This window comes from Vidua macroura, chromosome 10 (assembly GCF_024509145.1).
Source record: "Vidua macroura isolate BioBank_ID:100142 chromosome 10, ASM2450914v1, whole genome shotgun sequence".
Lineage (NCBI taxonomy): Eukaryota > Metazoa > Chordata > Aves > Passeriformes > Viduidae > Vidua > Vidua macroura.
In genome coordinates, this window is record NC_071580.1 from 14,499,033 (window position 1) to 14,521,699 (window position 22,667).

Sequence of the window (22,667 nt, forward strand, 5' to 3'; positions counted from 1 at the left end):
AAAAAATAATTCTATGAAGGGCTTTTTATGTGGTCAAAGCCTGTGAGGATCCCCCTGGTGTGTCCAGGTCTGACAGAAAGCACCTTGCACTCTGAATATCTAGAGCCTTCTTGGTAGTGGGGACAGGATGTTTCCACTGGCATTTTCATTCACTACCTTGAACTTGTCAAGTTGCTCACAACATACTTAAAAGCAGAGGATGAGGGAATGACTTCTCTTGTCCCACCCCTCACACTCTCCACAAACAGCAAGCGCCTGACATTCCACGTGTTTGGTTATTATGAGTCTTTGCCTCAAGGGATTTACCATGAAAATGCTGCACCTCTTAAGGCTGAAGGTAGATATTTCTGGCAACTAATGTGGCAGAAATTTTTGGAAACTTTTAGACCAGTCACTGGCATAAACCCTGAGGCTGCCTGAGGGAACACAGAAATGTAAGTTGTCTTACTTCCTTCTTGTTACCCAAATTCACTCTTCCCTCCTTCCCAGAGCTGCCCAGGTCTTTGCCATACACATTTTGAGGCATCAGAGGAAAATAGCAACTCTTCTGCACATCATTCTCATTATCATAATTAGCCATAATTAAAGAACAGATACATATTTGATGCACTTTGATCTAAAAATAACAAAACTATAACAAAGAAAAGGCTGTGTGCTATGGAGAAGAACCAACACCACTGTCTGAAGGAGCTGACTGAAATATCTGTGTTCTACTGGCACTGAATCCATGTGATCCAGGAGCACAGTCTGGTGGGGAGGAGGCAGCTCCCAAAAGACAGCAGACTCCTCCTCTGTAGGGCACTGATACTTGTCAAACTCGTTATTACAACTTCAGAAGCCACAAACCTATTAGTAAGAGTGTTTAAAATAGAGTAACACAATAGTAGGCTTCTTGGGGACCCTGCTGCCATACTTAATGTATTAAAAACTCTTTCTATCTAGCACACCAGTTAAGGATAGCTGTATAAGCAGGAGATGACCTGCTTGCCGCAGGTTAAATGTTTTGAAGTTCATGTGCTGCTGATTCGTTCTGAATCGTATCACCACAAATACTTCTACCCTGAGAAGTTAGTTATTGTCTTGGAAGGTTTCTGTTCCTGAAAGTTCATCACAGTAGTTTCATGTCACTTTAGGCCTATCTGCAAGCCTGTCCATCAGTTAATTTTTCTTTTCCAACAAAAAAAAACTGTTTTCACTTGAGCAATGACCATCATGCACATCAATACTCTTATCACTAGAAACAGGAGCTAGCCTGGGCACAAGAAATTTTATCATTCTCCTCCATCTTTATTCATCAGAGCAAGGATTCTGTTTAAAAATAAACCTAAAGTTGAAATGTTTGTTAAAGGTTGGATGTCTTTCTTTTCCTGTCTATACACTTACAGAAATTCTCACACTTTCAGAGGTCTCAATTTTAGATTTCAATTACTAAGGCACAAGACTGATCCAAATCCCAAGATGTAACCACACTCTAATTTAGAAAAGTGGAACTTCAGTATCTTAAAGTTGGTTGATATTCCAAAGTGTCCCCTATTTCTAAGGGAGACAGAACCAAGCCCAGGTAGGCACCTGGAAACTCTCAAGCCTTGGCAATATCCCTGTCTGTCCTAAACACATTTAACTTTTTCATCAAACAATAAATTTTATATTTGAAAACTGCACTAACTTAAATGCCTGTCAAGGGTACCTGGCAATCTTCATTTATTGAATGAAGATGAATTCCTCTTTTCTTTGTTCTTGAGCTACTTGTACCACTATTTGACTGAGCTAATCCAATAAAAATGTTGAAATTGTTTCAAACATTTTTCGTTATAGTTCATTTCATGCCCTATTTTACAGCAGGCTATTCTCTAATCTAATTTACATTATTCTGAAATCACAAACTGATCCTAATTACCTTTTAATGATAATACAAGTTAATTTAAAGCAAACATCAGGTGCTGCAGTGAAAACCTGTTGTAGAAGTTCCTTGCAAATGAGATCATGGGGTTTATGTATTTTGATATGAAATACTAAATGAAAATATTTTCTTGATTTATGTGTAAAATTCAATACTTACACTGTAGTTTCAAATGTGGGGCAAACATATTGCTGTTTCAGAATCTTTGAAGGAGTTCATTCTGAAATTTAGAGAATAGCTGAATTATTCATTAATTAGTTCAGCATGAATAATAACCAGAAGCATGAATCTGCCTTTAACATGGATTGATAGCAGGTTAGGATGCAGTAATGTTTCTATACTTGGAGAGGGAATTCAAAACATTATTGGCTCTCACTTTCTTGACTCAAAATAGTTTTCTTGTGAATTTCTGCTGAATCAGACTTGTTTTTTCCCTTTAATCACTCAGATCTGAAAGGTTTGAGGACTTCCCACAGACAGTGGAAAGCATTCTCTTTATATTAGCATTCTTGACTGTCCTGAAAACTATTTCTGAAAGTAAGATTTTTCTGTCATGTGGAGTTCACACATACCATATTCCTGAGGTTGAAAAGACAAAATTATCATCATATATCCCTCTGTCAAGATAATAAAAAGGTGCTACACAGTGATATTATATGTTGGCACATTTGAAGCTTCAAAGGTGAAGAAAACAGATACCAAGTTTTGTTCTGGGTCCATACCTAATCTGAGACACTTAGTGCTATCACATGTGGTTAAAGCCATGGATTTAGCAGAGTCTTTAATATTAAAGTCAGACATTTATATTGATAATGGGATGGGATTAGGGGTCTTAACATTTCAGAATACAAAGCACCCACTCAGCTGAGAACTAGAGAGAAACTTCTCATATTGGAGGTAATTTTATGAGCTGCAACAGGTTTTCTTGACCTTACAAAACCCCTAAATATTTAGACCAGACTAAATTCTTCAGAATGTTGACTTCTTGTAGGTAAAGAAAAACCTTGCATGTTCTGATTGCTAGAATTATGGTCATCATTGAAGTATCTCATTGGCCATGTGAATTTGTTGCTGACTGACTGAATGAGCCAATTAACCAGTGAACCCAATTTACCTGACCCTGACTGACTTGGTGTGTTAGTTCAGGATAAGACAACATTTGTGTAATCTGAGAACTCTGAGTTATTGACATTTAATTACATTTAACACCTGTAGATAATACAATCACTGTCTTATTTTCTCTCTGTAAACTGGGTATTTTCAGTCCTTTTTTCATAATGAAAGTCTCTTGGTGTCACTAATATTTTTTTAGAATGCCACCACCTTCTGTAAAATAGTGATTTTGAATTTTCTAAAATAATTTACATTATTATATCTGGAAAATCTTTTCTAGAGTTAATTTTTACTGTGATGAGGATATCTGTCTCAAATTATGTATGTATGACTGTCAGTAATTCATCCCCTTTTCAAAGGTTCTCTCAATTTATAACACTGAGTAAAGTAAATCTTGAGATAATGTTTAAATTTGTGTAGTGCAATAAAACATTAAGTGGCACTATGATTGGGACACAGTACAGTTGACAGTGTTTCATGGCTCATTTACCCAAGTAATTATTACATTTTACTCAGCACTCTGAGATCAAGTGCAGGTTTTTCATTGCAGAGGTTCAGGTTGTTATGCATATAATGCATAATGGCTCTAATTTAAGTGGAGCTCAGGAGCACAGGATCCTGAAGCTGTGTTATACTCATTAGAGAAATATTAAAAATACATTAAATCATAGTGTGCAGTCGTGAGTGGTGGTGAATTGGTTTGTATGTTTGTGATGCATACTGTTATAAACCTCTAATACAGTAAGGGCTATTGAAAGTCAGCTGAAAAACCAGATAAGAGATAAAAAAAACCCAAAAAAAAACCCAAAAAAACCCAAACATTTATTGACAGCTTCCAGTGAAGATTGATAACCTCAGCTAATTTTCATCTCATGTGTGTTCATACCTTACACCTTTTTGTCACTCCTTACTTTTGCTACACTTTTAGCATTTACCAGCAAAATCTACAATTGTATCTTGAAATTTTGAACCTGGGTGAAATGGTTTTTTCCATTTTAAAGGAAAGCATCTCTAGATTTCAATAATTCAACCCATGGTTGAATGTACTACAGAAGACTAACCAAAATAAAAATCATACTGACGTGTGGCTATTCTTTACTTTCATGAGGACAAGTCCATAGGGAGATATTTGTAGTTGAGCAAAGGCTCAGACACTGAGGCTTTCTGAGCACTCAGGCCTTTGGCATAATCTTGTTCAAGCCAGTCCTAAAGCCTCAAACACAAATATGGATGGTTGTCCCTTAAGTGAAACAACAGGGCATGACAGCCCTGCAATTTTGAAGCCTCTTTCAGATCTCTTCACTTTTTCTATTACCAGTGCTCCCCAAATTGACTGATATAGAAACCTGGGCTGGATTTTTTATTTACATTCAATACCTGTTTGCTTGACTGAAATAACTCTGAACAGCCTTCACTTTCCCAAAACTCCAGTAGCACAGGACTGTCTGAGGAGCCAAGCTGCCTGTGGACCTGAGGTTACTGAAACACAGCCTTTCTTTCCCTGTCTGTGAGGTGTAAAGTCTGTTTCTCTCCACTTAGCTTCCCATCCCAACTTCTGATGTAAGAAGCACACAGAAGATGATCTGTGTCTGCCAAAATCTCTGTGGTAGATCTTTGGCACTGCCCATTGGGAAAAGCCAAGCCAAGGCCCTTTGCAGCTCAGCAGGGCTCGCTGGAGCCGTGTCAGATCTGCTGGTGCTGAAGCTTTGTGAGAGCTGCAGCTCTGTAGTCCTAATGCTCAGCTGTTGGACAGTCACTGTGCCCCAGGTAACTGGGGATGCAGTGATTTGTGAAGTCGGGTTCTTTTCTGATCTCTGTTATTTCTATAGCCAGAGGGGTTTGCTTCTTGTGTGATTTATATAGAATAACTTCAGGTAATGTTACTATTGCTTTATTGTTACCTGACACACTTCAGTGAGGTTTTCTCCTGCTTTGATTAGTGAGAAAATGATTTTTTTGGAGAAAAGCCCATGATACTACCCTTTCTAGTGACAAAACTGATTTAAAAGAGAACTAAAAGAAGGAAGTAGTAGCACACAGGGCAATTTGAAATAACAGATCACTGCGGCCAGAGCATTTGATGTGAAGAATTCTATTGTGTGGAAAAAGTTATAGAAATATATTGGTATGTTAGAAACAGAAAGATCAAAATAAAGAAATAAATTTTTATTTTCATCTCTACTATCTGTGTTTTTCAGCATATATTTTAAATTCTGACAACTGACTTTTTATTTCTACTATGGTATCAGTCGATCACTATGTTACTTCAGATACAATTGAGAATAAAATCATCCCCTTTTCCTGTCGTTGGTTTATTAATATCACTATTCCTTGTGAAAAAGAAGAAATGTGAAGGAATATTTTTTCATCTTTTACCTGCATGATTACAATCTGTAGCTATGTTCAACTGGCTTCAAGCTACAAGATAATCATGTCTAGATAGGGCAAGATTCTTTAGGGAGTTAGACTATGAGATAAAAAATTCTCTGCTGACGAGAAAGCATATTTGGCAGGAAAGATTTAAATTACAAGTCTCTTTCATGCCACACAGCATAACTGCACAAACACTTTAAATCTGGAATTATGTTTTTAAAACCTTTAACACAATAAAGACCCATAGTGAGATTCAGCAGTGATAATGCAATGAATAACAAAGCTGAACAAAATACAACTGCTGATAAAATCATCAGGCAGATGGGGCTATCTGTATTGAGGATACAGAGCATGTGTGTATGCTGTATATCTTCACTTAGCAGGTTCTGTTACATTCTATTTATGTCTCCTAGAGCTTTAAATTAAGAGTAGATTCTTTTAGAACTGGTAGGTTTTCCCATTTTAGTTTGCATGAGAGGATGCAGTTACTTTTCAAAGAAGCAGTAGCCTATAAACTGACCTGCCAATATGTATTTATTGCCATAATTTTTTCAGTTTGCTCTATTGCAGAGGGATAGGTGCTGTGATGCCAGGTCCTGCACACTGAAGGTGTGGCTGGGATATTAAGGAGGCAAAGCTTGGCACAGATTTCTTGCCTGACTACACCAGTGAGGCATATTTTTACCACAAGGAATTTGAAGGATTTTTTTTCAATTTGCATTTGTCTCATCTCACATGTACCTAAGGTACCTTATGCACTGTCATCTTGTCCCCTTTGTGCACTGTTCATAGCTGCTCTCAGCACTTCTTTCGGGCACCCCTGCAGTGTCACATTGCCAGGGGTGCTGGTTTCCCCAGCTGCCTTGGGAGCAGCACAGCCTCTGCTGTCTGATGACCTGTTGGGTGTGCTGTGCTCACCTGTTACCGACACGGCCTTTCTTTGCCACCCCGAGGACTAAAACTCTTGCCAGGCTTTCAGCCTCCCTGTCTTCAAAACTCTGGTATCTTTCCCTTCCCAGCGTTCTCTGATCCTGTTAGTGATTACTCGCAATGCTTCTGTCCTCTGCATCTTTCCGGCAGCCTCCCCATTCTGCAGCAGACATACCCCACTTCCTCTGCTCTAACACTACCAATTATCTCTCTTCCTCTAGCAGTTTGCTGAAGAGAGGCTTTGCTACTGAGAGCTTTCAGACAAGAGCTTCCCAAAACCCCCAAAGCAATTTTGCCGTCTCTTTTCAGATCCCTTAAAACCAGATGCTACTAAAGGAAACTCTTGGAAAAAAAAAAAAAAAAAAAAAAAAAAAAAAAAAAAAAAGCTTCTGTTGAGCTGCATCTAAAGCTCTTCCTGAGCATTTAGAAAGTTTTGTATGTTGTAATTACTCTTTAAAGGCCTTCAGAGATGGCTCTCTTTTTTTCCCTCTGCATGTAAACAGCAGCTAGTCCGCAGATGTCCCAGTCCCAGAGAAGCCTTCCTGGAGAGCAGCTTTATAAACAAACTCACTGGAACCTTCCAGCCAGTGTGCTTTCCAAACTCCTTTCCTCAATGCATAGCAGAACTGTGGTAGTAAAAAAAATGGACCCTGCACAAATAGAGACTCTTCAGCCACACTATTTTACACCAACAAGCTTCAAAATTCAGTCTGGCTGCAAAAACCCAATGCTCAGAATAATTAAAGCCTTGAACAGTTTTTGTTCTGGTTCTTTACTTTTATTTTTGTTCGTTTTGTCAGTTTAAAGGGGTTTTTTGTGTCGTTGTGCTGAGATTTTTTGTGGTTTGTGTGGTTTACTTACTGGTTCATACTGAAAGTTGTGGTAGTTAAAGTTCAGTTTCCCAGAAGATTCTTACTTCAGCAAGTCAAATGTTTATATGGTGTCTCCTCTACTGTGTAATGACAGCATTCTATATAGCATTTTTTAGTGATGAGGCACTTTGCAAGTGCCAGAATTGAGTAATCTGGAAAATTCTGAATTCTCATGGGTTTCATTATATTACATTACTGTTTTTCTCTTTTCCTGCTGAAGTGGTACAATACTTGCTCTAACTTGATGGGCTCCTCCCCAGACGTTAAAAAAATATGTTTGGGTGTAGAAAATGTCAGGTCTCCTGCAGCAAAGCTAATCTGCATTTTATTCTTCTGTTTTCTTACTTTATGACACTTCCAAATTTATGACAAATCAGTTATTCACAAACATTTTCTGAACAACCAAACCATCACTAAGTCCAACTGAGACGTTTTCAGCAACTTTTAATTACTGATCAATTTAGCTGCAATTTGTTTCTAAAGTATCATGTTTCTAATCATCTACTTTCTGATCACAAAAATACATGGCTGAATTTGAGGATTTATTCATGACAAAAAGAAGTTAATAAGGAGTTAGGACAATTCCAAATCAACTCCCTGCTCGGTATTGATTCTATGTAGCTTATAGAACAGACATATATACCTAGATGCAAAAAAATTTGCATAGTTTGGGACACTTTATCACCTAGCAGAATTTGAAACACTTACACAAAGCTAGAGGGACAGAGGGAAAAGAATTTGACTTCAAAGTCTAGGCTTAAGGTCAGACTTCCATCACCCAGGATAGGACCCATGGCACCTGGTGCCATATCCCACTGTCACATTCATGCACATCCCAACTGCCTAATTTAATGAATAATTGCTTTTCTTGAGCAAGGTGGAGCTGCTTGTAGGAACTGGAACCCTGTTCGGCATCTTAGTGTAGGAAAACTAAAGGACAATGGGGTGAAGCAAGGTTTTGGCTCTGAGGCTCACTTGTCCTGCTCTATCAGAGTAGAGTGGAAAGGGACTGCAAAGTGGAGCCACCTCCTTTGCCTGCAGCTTTGGGCTTTGTGACAGTCAGGATGTCCCTACAGTTCTCACTGGCAGACAGGCCATTCATCAGTTGGGAATCCCAGAGGATCTCTAGACAACCAGGAGGTGCTGGACACACACAGTGCTGGACAAACCCTCCAAAAAACCTCCTGGGAGTTAAGAGGCTTTGTGGATGAAAGTGCAGCAGGGACCTAAGGCAGCAGCTCTGAGGACTCAGATTTTCAACAGAAGTCTCCTATCCTAAGTCCTTGCCCAGCTCTGTGCCTCATTCTTTTTGTTGCACGGAATCCTACTCACTGCTTAATTTGGGGAAAATGCAGGGACACTTTCCCCTGTGGTAAATACAGTGCTCTAAATGAGGCACAGTTCACAATATTGATGCAAAATCCAGGCTTATACAGAAAATAGCTCTTACTCTATAAAATTATCAGATAAGGATCATTTAGAACACAGATATAAAGATCCCACATTTCAAGAGACAACAGCTTTACCAAGGTATTTGCAATATACATTTAAAAAATATTTTCACAAAGTATATAAAATAATTTTGTGGTATCATTTTAAAATTGAGATTTTTCAAAGCCACATTAAAAGTTAGAGTTACACTGATTTGCCACTCAAGTTCTGTTTCCTTTACACTGCCCTGAAGATCTCGGTTCTGAAATTCGAAAACAATGAAAAATAAAATTTAGCATTATCTATTAGTAAAAAAGATGATTTCACAGACAGGAATTGGAAATAGAAGTACTATCCTTCTCAACAGATTCAAAGCTTCTTATGTTAACTCCATTGGTGTCAATAGCCTGCTCTGTGTCAGCAGTGAGCACTGGGTGGGAACATGTTCCCATGAGACAGGAACATTCCACAGGAAATTCAGAGTCACTGATGCTTTGATTTATGTACAAGTTACTAATAGACATTTCATAAATTTTTAAACATATATTAAATGGATGTTTGGTTAATAAAGCAATCTGATTTACTAAAATTTGGTGTAAACTTGCTAAAAATATATTAAATGTATCAAATTAAATGACAGCAGCCCTAAAAAATCAATAAGACCATTTTTTCCCATCCTACTTTATAATAGCAGTAGTACTATCAGTGCAGACCATTTCCTTGGGATTAATGTCCTGCTGTCTTTGGGGTGTGCTTTCCTTCTTGGGTTTCCATCCAGAACAGCTGTGTTGGGTACTACTGGATGATGTGTAATATCACTACCATTGGGAGCTCAGGTATCCACTGGGATCCATCTTTTCAAGATGTAGAATTATCAGTACTAAATTTGCCAAATAGTTAGAACTTAGTTTGATTTACTATTTTAAAATATTTTTTAAATGAGGGAGAAGAGTGTCTCTGGTCAAACCTGCAAGGAGGTTTAGGGAATTATTTCTAAAAGACATGGCTGTGCTCACTTCCATTACTGTGGCTTTGGATACAATTGAAAATTGGGAGAGCAGCAGCACAGTCAGGTTTTGAAGGACTCAGTCCTCAGAGCTGACAAATTTTGCTGGGGATAAAAAGACTAAGTTCACTGCAAGGTCTTGAGTTGTTATTCTTTGGGAAGGGAGAGAAAGTGAGCTCATCAATCAAGGAGACCCACAACTGCTTACCGTGGTTTAGGGTGATTGCTGGTGAACTGTGTGCTAGAGAACTTCTGTAAATATGTACACAAATACTCAGGGCCACTGGGGAAGGCTGTGGTGACCTCTCTGCTTTTCTCCTTGTGCAATACAGTGAACTTGGTGAAGCATCTGAAAGCAATTTGTAGTTAACTCTCAGGCTGTTTATTAATTGCACTTTATCTGTCCCTCAGGTCTGTGTTCATGTGACTTCAGGAGCACCTTAGGAGAAAAGCTGAGGGCAAAACCTAGCTCAGGATGAGCATGCATGGAACTTGTTTAAATGATTGGTTTCGAGTCTGAAGTTAGAAGCGCACAATTGTCAATTTATGTGTTTATGGAACAGGCATTGAATGCAATGGAGTTTATTATTAACTAGACAGAACATTAATAATATTGTAAAAATCTGCAACAGATTCTAACAAGTGAATCTCTTTTCCAGGTTATTTCAATATTCTAATTGGAATGCACGTCTCAGAGAGCACTGTCTAGTTACATAAACCAGTGATAACATTTCCTGTGAAACTAGTGAGGCTGTAGCAGTGCATTTTGAAGTGTGACTCTGTTGGCTCACTGACACTGTGAGTTGCTAAATATGCCCATTTAGAGACCTTATGTGGAACTTTGCATGATGCTAACATTTAAAAGCTGATAGAATAAAACAATTCATTTAGAAATACAGAGCAAGCCACAGAGCTGATACTAGAGCTGCCTTTGTTTAAATGTTCTACGTTAGACAAATTTGTCTTAATAATGTCTTCTTAAGCTTACATTATCTTTCCTTTTGAAAAACAATCAACCCAAACCTTGTTCTCTGCTAACGGCAGATGAAAATTACCCAGAAAACCTTTGATTTGGAATTGTCTCTGGCGTTTCAATACAATATTTGACAGTTGAACAGGAAATAGAATTTTTATATGATACCAGTTTATGTTCAGTATTCATGTGATACATTCATTGAAAAGAAGCTGAAGAGAGTAAGAACCTGCTTACTTCTGTAAATTAAACATAAGTATTAAATACTCTGTTGAATACCAGTCTTATCCTTGTCCTGACAGGTTGATAATGTATGGCTTTGTGAAGGCCATGGTACACATTGGCCAATTAAAGCAATGGGAATTCCACTTCACTGACTGTTTATTTTTTGGATCGCTGATGTCTGCCACAGATCCAGGTAACCATTTCAAATACATTACTTTTTCAAAAGTCAGAAGAGTAAATAAGAACTGTATATGCCATAGAAATATTCAAAGTCTCTGTTCTTGTTGTTTTTTTTTTTTTTTTTTTTCCTTCCCTTAGATGTTAAATGTCTGATATTCTGGTAATCATAAGTCAAAGTCCAAGTCAGCTCTTGAGGTCCCTTGTGGATTTTTAGTAGTTTTCCTAGGTTGAGATCACAAACTTTGTAATTGAGGTTGCTGAAAAGATTGGGAAAATGTTCTCTGATTTTCAGGACACCACCTGTTGCTGGCTGATATGAGAACTGCTGGAAGCTGGAGCCTCACAGATAATAATCACAACTCACATCCAGTGTGACCTAACCCCGTTTAAAGACATGGGGAATGGAGCATTCAAATCTGCCCATATAAATACTGTTTATATGATATCAATGAATTGTTCATGATAAATACAACTCCAAAATAACAGATACCAAGAAATTGACTTGAATTTGCAGATGTGAGATTTAAAGCCCAAAGTTACAGTAAATGGCAAAGTCTAGGAAGCAGACTCAGTCAATTGTAGAGTCACAGAATTACAGAATCATTTTGATTTGGAGGGATGTCTGGAGGTCTTCTAGTCCTGCCTTCTAATTAAAATAGTCTAATCTCAAAGTTAGCCTAGCTTTCATAGATTTGTCCAAGTTTTGTTATGTTCATAATATCAATAAGAGTACTCAGATATTGAAAGTATTGCTATTTGCAGCTGTGGGAGCACAGTAAAGGAGAAGGTGAGCAGATTTTTTAGAGGTTATCTACTAAGACAAAATATAAAATCTGCAAGGGTGCAATGGATTTTTGCAAAATTTTCAGCTCAGCTGTTAAAGGAGACAGAACAGAAAACATTTTGTGATGCATGTGAAATGCTGCGTCAGTGTTAAAAAACAACCCTTGAGAAGCTTCTCTGAGAGACTTAGGAATAAAGCTTTCAAATTCCTGGCTTGTAAAATATAAGAGAAAAAGCAATATTGTTCTACAAAATTTTTCCAGTCTTTAAATGAAGTCTCAATATTTAACAAAATATTTGGGGCTTGTGATTTATCATTCTGACAGCTTAAAAGTACAGTATAAAACAATTTATTTCCATAAAACCAGTTGTTGCAAGATTACTGTAAAAGCTGCATCAAATTGCTATTCTCAAATTAATGTACACATCCAATATGCTGCCACTTCTTTGACCACCCAGTTATATTAATAAAATTCAGCACATGATTGAAGCCTATCCTCAGAGCAAGAGAAAAACAAAGAAGTTGGAAGCACAAGGAAAACCTAGGAAAATAAACTGCTTATGGAATAAAAGCGTTCTTACAATTTCCAAGTACATTTCTTGATAGTCCTATGAATAGGGTTTTGCAGCTGGCTTCATTTCTTTTCCCATTTCCCAGTCCAAGACTAATTAGTTTCACAAATGTTGACTTATGATGAGTAATGTATAAGACAAATGCACTGATTTTGACTATAAGAGTATTAAATAACCACTGATTAATCTAGAACAATCAAGAGGGGAAAAAAATCCACAAAACAGAAGCTCCTCTTGAACTGTAAGGAATAAGTTACAAGGAGTACTTTTCCCAGAGTTTTAAATAGGCTTAAAAAGTTAAAGCTGCAGTTGAGAAAACTATTTTTAGGGTGACAAACTGTCATTGATTAATATTGTTTCTAATTACTTCTCTGCTTATATAGTCTGTGCACATCCAAGAGTTTTTTAATGTTCAGTCTTGCTCCCTCTGCTATCAGTTCGCTATTCTAAGTTGTTTCGTGTGTTCACTAATCTTGCCCATAAATCTCAACCCCTCAAAGACTTAAGAGAATTTTGAATTAAGTTTTTCATCAATTAAATGGTCGACACTGCTGAAAATATTTCATTGTGTTTTAGCATTTGCTAGTGAATTATAATCTCAAGTCTGTAAAGAGCTCACTGGCATTCCAAAATCAATTCAAATATGGTTCCCTAGAGGACTGATACATATTAGGGCATAAAGTAGTCAGTATAAAGATTTTACCTGTGATAACTCAGGTTCATTTTGGTTTTTTTTTTAAGAAAACTTTAGTAAAATGTTGTTAGTGTTATCAACAATAAATTAGTCTTAAGATAAAATAATAAATTCCTATCAGATTTCCTACATGATTTTTCATTTAATTCTTCACTATGTAGGATTATGAACTCATTTCAAAAAGAGATTTAATTTCCCTTGGCTATAGAAAGCAATTAAGTCTCAAAAGATGCTAAAAACTGATCTGTTGACTTGACAGAAGTTGGTTTGATTGAGCTCCTTATTTGTGATAGTAAAGATGACTGGTAGGTGTTCACATGTTAAATAAAGACTTTTATTATCAAGGTAGTAAACAAAAATATGCCAGGTAGAATTTTCTAGTAGTGTTAAGAAGAAGGAAATATTGTCACAGCACTCTGTAGGTTTTAGTTCTGAAGTTTATCAGAAGATTTTTAATCTAGATATTTTGGCATAAAAATAATTCAGAAGAATTGCTCTTATATGCTGTGTGTTCTCTTACATAGAAAACTAACACTTGAACTCAGATTAAGAAATTAATTTAGGATATACTTGGGACTGTGATCCTTAAATATCAACAATACTTATTTATGATTGTATTTTGAGACAATAGTTTGTCTCAAAAAACTTTCATATCTCTATAAAGGAGAGTTAGAAACTTCAGGGACAAAACAAGGTTACTCTCAACCAAATAATTCATCTTACAGAGAACATCTCCTTCCAATAATTTATCATTTTCAGTAGAGAAAGTTTCTCATTTTAAGATTTCAGGTGAGAGGTTAAATTTTAAGAAATAGAATTTTTAAATTCCCCAAACATCCCTTCATTATTCTTTATTTAAAGCATGACACCAGTATTTACATTTTTCTTTATTCTGATCAATAGGCATAATTCATCACATTGTCAAGGAAATCATGTCTTATTGTTTCATCTGCATAAAACAGCACAGGTTTCCTTGTTTCAATGCTGAAAGGGTTTCCTTGTGTTAGTACTGGGACTTGGTTTCTGATGTGCCCTGACTCTGGGAGTGGTTTTGGGCTCCCGGCAGAGGTGCAGGGCAGTTCCTCGCTGTGCTCTCCCTGCTCGAGAGCAGCAGAGCAGGGAAGGTGCTGTGGAGCCCAGCCCCGGTCCCTGCCATCAGAGACTGCTCAGTGACACTGCCCAGGGCTGGGTGGCACAGCTGTCCCCTGTGGCTGACTGGCACCTCAGCAGCGAGCCCTGCTGCAGGGCAGTGCCCGTAGTGGAATCATGAACAGCACAGACCTGGCACAGGGGTGCGAAGATGGGCCTCTGCCCCAGCCACCAAAAATGCACAAAGAGCACAGCTCTCTGGGCACTCTCCAGGGCTGCTGCTAGTAACACGTTCTGGGCAACCACCTTTCATCCAAAGACATTTTACATGCCTTTAGCCCTTTCTTTTGTTTTTGTTGTTGTTTTGTTTTGTTTTGTTTTTTTCTAATTTTTGATGTTTCAAGTATAGAAAACCGATTTATCTTCACAGGGTTTGCTGGAGCACAGCTGTTTCTGAGCTATATGAACTCCCTTACCTTTGGTCACATTGACAATCACAAGGCTCTTCCCTTTTTCAAGTTACTATGGTTACAGCTGAACTGGAGCTGTGGGTTGCACTGCTATTGTTATTGATAAAATTGGATATTTATCAGAAAGAGCAGTTTCTGTTTCTCATAAAATCAAAGGATTTTGCATTAAGGAGCATAATGTATAAATACAACAAGGCAATGCATTTCAAACACTCTTTATGTAAAACAGTTTTTAAATGTGTTTTTAATTTTAATATATATCTGCTTTCCTCTTATTCACCACTGAACTAATCTGAGAATGCTGTGACTTATTAATAGGGAAAGGAGTCTATAATTCAAATTGGAATCTTTATTTTTAGACAAAGTCAATAGGAAATAAAAGATTTCTCTAATATTATTTTCTTCCCATTGGATACTGCACTCCTAAAAGAATTTAGGTCCATGAGCTATGAAAGATATTAATAGATCTAGTCAGAAGACTGAGGTACAATAATATTAGTACCTTATATAATGGTGTAATTTATTTTTTGTTTCCTTATTTTTTTAAAAGTAACAGGAAAGTAGCATTGAATACAGTTAGAGTAGGGATTGTTGTAGTTTGGTGATATTTCATATATATACTTTTTACAGGCACCTATAACAAGGCATTTTGTCTCTACATTTGTCAAAAGATACCTTTCACAAAGCAGCTCCAGAGACACTTATATGACTTGGGTACAACTGAAATCATGTTGGGCTAAGCATGTGACAGATGTTACCTCAGCCCATGAAGTCAAGGAAGAAGTGAATCAGACTTCTGTTGGCATAAATAAAATCTGTGAAAATCTTAGATGCCTCACTATTTCCTGCTTCCCATCACTGAGTTTTTAACTAAGTTCACAACCCTTTCTGAGTCAGCAGCTCTGGTACGTGTTATTTCTGTCAGTGTCAGTGTTCTACTGCCACAGAAGGTGTTAGTGCTCCCCCAATGACCTGTCCTTCCAGCCAGTTCTTTACCCACCTCTTTTTCTGTCCTTGTTTACTTGCACTGAAACAAGAGATGCTGAGTACTTTAATGAAAAGTAGTTTGGTATCTTTGTAATACAGATTGTATCTAATCAATTATAATGAGTCTTGAGTAGTTACCACACAAATTCCAAGCCCTACTTACTGTTCCTGAGCAGTGCCTTCAGAAAGCCAGGAGCCCAGCTGACTGCAGTGCAGCATCTACAAACTTTACTTAGATATCAAAGTTCTCACAGACTGAACAGGTTACCATTGTATAGGATTATTTTTAAATTACTTCCCTTGAGTTTTGAAGTCATCTGTTTGGTAAAACATGATGTGACTTCGTTGGGCATGATGACTATTCCTAGGGCATTATTCTAAGGTAACTTAAATTAACTTTCTTCCATAGCAGAGTAGCACATCCCCTTTGATGTGTCCATTCTGGCCGATGCCCAGAGATTCTCATCATTAATGAAGGCAAATGTGGTCATGGGGAAGTGCCTAGACAGTGGTGGTCAAAACAAGGTGAAAATGTTTCCTGGAGCTCTTAAAAGGGTGGATGTGCTACAGATCCTGCAGATCTCTGTTCTTGTGCAGATACTATTTATCATTTTCATTAATGAGTTGACTAGTGCAACAGAGGGTGTTTCTTTATTGTACAATATTCTGCTGAAAGGAAATTGCAAACACTTTGAAAGGTGTGGTTAGAACTCAGTATGATTCCTGTAATGATTTAAAACAGACAAGGATAAATGCTACACTTTAAAAAGGCATCTTCATAGATAGCAGATAAGAAGTGAGCATTCACTTTTGAAAATTATTTCGAGTTTACAACCTATGAGAATGAGTCATGAGTACCAATACATAGCAAAAAAAAAAGGAAAACAGGATTTATTAACATGTTCTACAGCATTTTTTCATTCTATTTCTTGACAGCAAGTGTCAACTACATTACTGGGATGTGGTTTTAGGCACTGTATTTCAGGAAAGATATGAGCTGATTAGAGGGCAAGAAAACATTACTAAAGTAGGAGATTGAATGAAGTGAGTCATTTTAGGGAGGAGATGTCTGAAATGAGTCTTTGAATAGACAAATTCTGCTGAAAGAAAATCAGAATAAATATGACAAATTTTTGTCTCTCATTAGGCTAGGAATGGAAATTGCAGACTTGAAAAGCAGGAGGGGAGATTTGGGTTAGACATGATTCAGGAATAATTGCATTTATAAATGGCATGAATACTAAAGAGCGAGTTAGACTCTCTTGAGTTTTGTGGAACCAGCATCATTTCAGTTCTTTAAAACCAAATCAGATAAATATCTGTCAGCAGAGGAAGGGCCGAAGTTTGCTCTGCCTTGGGCCAGACAAGCAGAGAGCCAGAGCAGAGAACAGGACCCTTCAGTCAGGGACATGTAAAGAAGATCCAATAACCTCCCCTGGAAATGGGAAAACATTTGAAATGGAAGATACTTTCTGAGAACTGGGTGAACTGGGGAGTTCCTCCCAGAAGAGGCAACTGATGCATTACTGTGTTGCTTGCTTTATTATTTTGCTTTCATTTGAAAAGATTAAAGTAATATTTTTGGGGTAGAGTTGGGAGAGAAAGCAAGAAGAAAAAGTTGTTTATTTAGGAGGAAGGAGAGGAATGTGTAGGCATCTGTCTAATTGGCTTGGCCTGCTCCACACACACCCCAGCAGTACACTGACTTTGATTACTGTTTTCTTTTCCTTCTATCATTATCACAGGGACTATTAATGAAAGCCCAAACTAATTAGCTAATAAGCAAAAGCTGAAAGTGGCAAATAGTTTTAGAAAACTAAAAGTCTGGTTTTATGCCAATGACATTAGAGAGCAGGAGACTAAAGTGAGTCCACATTTAGCACATTAAGTCAGCACTGCTAATCAGGCAAAAACCTGAATATAGAAGTTGGTGAACCAAGAAAATATCTTTTGTCAATAAAGCTTCTGCCTACACCTTTGAGTTATTCTGGGGAAAGAACTCTTTTCCTAGTTTAAATTATAACTGCAGTAGGAGTAGATGGGTGAGGTTACCAGGATGGTTAAATATAACTAGCTAATTTAAATATAGCTATATCAGCAAATGTTCAGCTACACACATCTCCTAAATTGTCTTCTGTAGAATAACACTTCCAAAAGTTTTCAGAGATAACACATCAACAGAGATCACTTTAACATAAAATCTCAGAGGAGAACTGAGAATCTATTTTGGGTTTATAAACTCATTTTGAGATTACATAGATATTTAAGCGCCATTTAGAAAATCTTAGCAGTAATGCTTTCAAAGTTCCAAGAAATGTTCTAAGACAAAGCATAATCAGCTCGTCATGCTCTTGTATGAATTATCAGCAGTCACATGAATGCAAAAGCATATAATTTTTATTTCTAAAATGCCAGATGTGAACATGGCATCCCAGAGGCACTCCTAGTCCTTGGGATTCCTGGGATATGAGGACTGAGTCAACTGCACAATTATGTATTAGAATGAGCACCAGTGAATCCGTGAGTTACCATGTAATTTTTAACCAGACAAGTAATTGGGGGTCTTTACATTAAATTTTGTTTGAAGTGAGAAAGTTCTGCTTTGTCCATGCAAAGAGAAAATAGTAAGAATAACAAGAATTTAAAAAATACTTACACAGAACATAGACAGCCTTCTTCAGCTGAGGATTATGAAGTGCAAGACAGACCACAGGAAGGACTGTGATCCCCTGTCTGCAGGGAAGAGGGAAAAACAGAGAAGGCCTAAGTTAATATCTACAGGACTTAATTGCCTGAATATGAACCAAATGTCTAAATACTCCCGATGATGTGTGTCTAAATCATTTGCTCCCCTTCAGTTTAAATTCACCACACTATTTTTTCTATTGCACTGGTGAACTGAAAATCAAATATAGGGTGTAACTCAGGGAGAAGGAAGGAACTTAAACTGCTGGTGTGCTGAAGGAGCCTCAGAAAGGGTTGTAGATGTCAAATATCCTGTTCTGGGTCAGAGGCTTCCTGGCTACCATGAGCCACATCCTTGCTGAGCATGGATGTGGTTATGCTGCACATCCCATCGAGAACATGTGTAACAGATGGATAAGTGTTATTATATCCTTCTTAAAGCAGCTAGACCCCTACTCATCACACACAAAACCCAACTCTTTTCAGCTCCCTTATTCCTCTGTGGTCACAAGATCACAGTGCTTTATGCACAGTGAAACACATGGTGACATTTTCATTTCTGTAGGATTCTCTGTGTGAGAGGGAAAGCTTCTTCCTAACTCAGCTGAAACAGCAAAACTCATAGACTTAATGAATTTAAGGATCTTATATTTTCCAGTTCATCCTTCTTAACTCATTGTTATCCACTTAGGCAATATGTCGGACTGAGCTTCTCAAAACCAGTGCTCTAACATTGCTTTATTTCTTGAACTGCCAGAGGAAGATGAAGATGCCAACTCTCTTTGCTTTCTTTCCATACAGTGACAGTCCTTGCTATTTTCCATGAGCTGAATGTGGATACAGATTTATACACACTCTTGTTTGGAGAGAGTGTCCTAAATGATGCTGTGGCTATCGTGCTGACTCAGTAAGTTACACCCACCTCCATTCTTTACTTGGTGAGACAATTAAAGCTTTATTCCCAGGTATCATTCTCACTGATATAGTTTGTTCAAGTATAGCTATACCATTTGAAGGTTTTGTTACAAAGATGTAGTTTTACGTTTTTTCTTGGTTTGTTAACACTAGAATTCCAATACTGTTCATAGCAACTATATATCCAGAATGCAATTTTAGTTCATGTTCTTTAACCCAGAAAGCAGTATATTCTGTAAGATGGTAAGCTTATGGTATCTTGAAAATATAATGCTAAATGAGCACCTAGGACATAGAGCAACTATAAAATTCAAGACAGGTTCTTTTTATTTTTTGCAATCTATTATTTTCCAAGATTAAAACCACAAAGTGATACACAGTATCTGTTTTTCTACTTCTGTCTCTGAAAGCTGGCAGAACTTCAGCTGATAATAGTATCTTAAATTTATATATAGCTTTTTTATTCTCAGGAATCCTCAAACAGATCACAAATGATGGGCCAAATCACACAAGTATGTGCTGTCCTAAAAACACAGATGCTACGTACATGATTAATGGGATCTCAAGTTTACTCCACTCTACATGTATTATATGCTTCCCAGAGCTTTGCTAGAAATACAAATAATCCTCTCAGATAATCTTAAAAGTAACAGAACTGCAAAGTCAAATTCAGTTCTCCACGACGTTTGAAGGTGTTTCACAGTAAGCCTCAGTTCAGTGCCAGCTTTCTCCTTAAAGCGTGGTTCCTTGAACAAGGATTTATCCCATCTTTCAGAATAAAAGACTTTAAGACTTTATTTAAAGGATGAGCTTAATATTTTGTCTGAAACCTCATGGAGTTTCAACTTATAATAATTGCTGCAAAAAAAAACCCTGCATTTGTTTCACACTACAAAAAAGAAATAGCATTCCTATTTAATTTATCATTCTCCAGTTATCAGTCTAGTAACTTTCACCTACACTAAACTCCTCCCAGAGTTTTCAGAGCAAGAGCAATGTTTTCAGACGCTGTCAGTGTCTAAGCACAGCAGTCCAGGATTAGATACAGCAAGGCTGTCACATCCCAGGACTGGGGCTGGAATGTGTCACTTGGGAGAGCTCTGGTACATCAGATAATAAAATGCACAAAAGCAAAAGTAAGCAAAGACCAGACAACTCGGTAGAGAGAGCCACAGAAAAGCATTGAAGCAGCTATTAGGTTTGGAAAGATGCGTGTAGGTGGCAATGTCTGAGATTTTTATCTCTCTCCCTTGGCATTGTTTAATAACAGCCGGGACATTTTCAGCTCATTTAGACTCCTCATCTGTTAGTGCAAGGTTCCCATAGAGGAACAGTAAGGCTCCAAGCAACTCAAGGGAACCCGGAGTGTTTTAAATCTCTCTAGTTTTCAGTCACCCTGATGCCAAAGCACACAGATCTCCCAAAGGAGCAACTCAACTGCAGAACAAATCTAAAAGGAAAAGTCCCATCAGATTCCAATTCCATCAGTATTCCAGTACATGATTCATGAGTTTCTAAGCTCTGCTCTTCCCAGTATTCAAGTTTAGGTTATGCACCTCAGCCTGCCTACTTCTCATGTTTTCTTTGCTGTCACATGGGAGATTACAAATCTTTAGTATAGAATCTCTTGTCACTGGAAATTTGATGTGTTTTTTTATATATTCACTGTGACTAATTCTTTGATTTCTCTAGTCATTTGTAGAGACTGAAGAGAATACATGGCACCATTAGTTTCACATTTCATTACTCTCTGGCTTAAATAATCAGCTTCTGCACAAATACAATACTTTTGCAACCCAATATAATCTTCCTGTAGCATTTTAAGTAAAGATATACTGTTAATATTGCCGGCTTCAGGTCATTAACACCCTACTAAACCAACCTGAGTTTAAATGAAGAAAATTGTTTTTCTGTCACTGCAAAGGAACAGCTATTTTTTCTCCTGTAACCCATACCATTCTTGTGTGCAAACACAACATGTTCATAATTACAGCAATAGATGTCTATTTAAAAAGGTGTGAGAATAATGTTTACAAATCCGGAAAAGCAAGAGTAAGTAATTTAGTACACTACATAATGATAACCAGAAAAATAGAATATGAAAATACACATTGTCTTTCATTATCTAACAGAATAGGTAAGATAATGTCTGCAGGAGTGACTCACTGCAGGAGAGGCAGGAAGAGAAAAGAGAGAAGGCCCTTATGGCTGGAGGTGGCAATTTGGCAAGGTGCAGGCAGCGTGGCTGTCTGCCAACAAGGGCTTAGATTGATCTCTCGCCTTTCTTTCGGCTTCTCCCTCCAGTCTCTATTTTTCCTGTCCTGTTTGTCATTCCATTTAAGAAGGACAGCAGCAGGACCAGCCACCCCTGCATTTTTCTATGGCTTTAGCAAGTCACACGAGCTGTGTTGCTGCAAGAGTGTGTGCACACAGTGAAGATACCAACCAGGGACACCAGTTCTCTGGGCCAGTTTAACAGCTCCCCTCTGGCCATCCTGCCCCACCAAACACCTGGGTGTTTGTGCTAACTGCAAGGCTTCATTTCTAGTGGGCTATTTTAAGATAATCCGTGCAGGAGATCACTGTGACTCAAACTGACAGCAGTGGCTGCAGGAAGGCTGACAAGCTGTTGTGCATCTGGGAGAGCTCACACACACAAGAGCCTCTCTAAACAAGGGCATGGGAGATGCAACGAGGATTTTCTCATATCAAAATCACTTCCAGAGTTTCTTACAGCTTTTCATTATTAGGATAAAATTCTCCTTTTAATAAAAACTTGTGAGAATTCTCACAGAAAATAAACATCAAGAATTCCAAGTATTTAAGAAAAATTATAGCAGAGCCTTACAAGACTTTTTAGATTATTAAACACACCTGCTTTCACCCAGAAAAACCAATATGATTAATTATGCCACAAACACTTCCCGTATACATTGTTTTCCAGAATACTGACTGAGGAAAATCCTGATAAAAGTCGTTTTGTGGTTCCTCTTAAATATTTCCAGGATGAATATATACCAACTCAGGTCATTGTACAACTTCTTCACTCAAAAAATACTTTCATTCTAGTCTAGACATACCTTGATATCATGCTCAAATCCTTCTTTCTTGGCAGAAGCGCGTACAGGGCTTTCTAAAATAACATTGCAAAGGTAACTGATTATTGAAAGAGTAACAAATGTATTGAAAAACAGTATCAATTTCAGGGAAAATAACTCAGAAGCCAGAGTTCAGCTCAATTCAGGTGCTGAGCACCCTCTAAGGTTGTCTTTTCTCAGACAGTGATTCCTATAATTATCCAAGAGAATTCCTTCTGACACACCGGTGATTCTCACTGGTAGGCACAGCCATTGTATTAGTACTTTTAGTACAGTTTAGATATTTTCAAAATATAAGAAACTTGTGATATAATGGACCTCAAATAGAAAATGAATAAGAATCTTTAAACCTTTCTGGTTCTAGGTACTT

The 22,667-nt window shown here is 37.6% G+C and overlaps 1 protein-coding gene across 1 annotated transcript in view; it reads left to right on the plus strand.

Moving 5' to 3' along the window:
- SLC9A9 (solute carrier family 9 member A9) overlaps positions 1-22,667 on the plus strand; it is a 184,187-nt gene that overhangs the window by 31,867 nt on the left and 129,653 nt on the right. The window contains exons 6-7 of the mRNA XM_053986275.1: positions 10,901-11,016; positions 19,086-19,191. Of these exons, the coding sequence (XP_053842250.1) occupies positions 10,901-11,016; positions 19,086-19,191 (222 nt within the window). The remainder of the gene's footprint in view (positions 1-10,900; positions 11,017-19,085; positions 19,192-22,667) is intronic.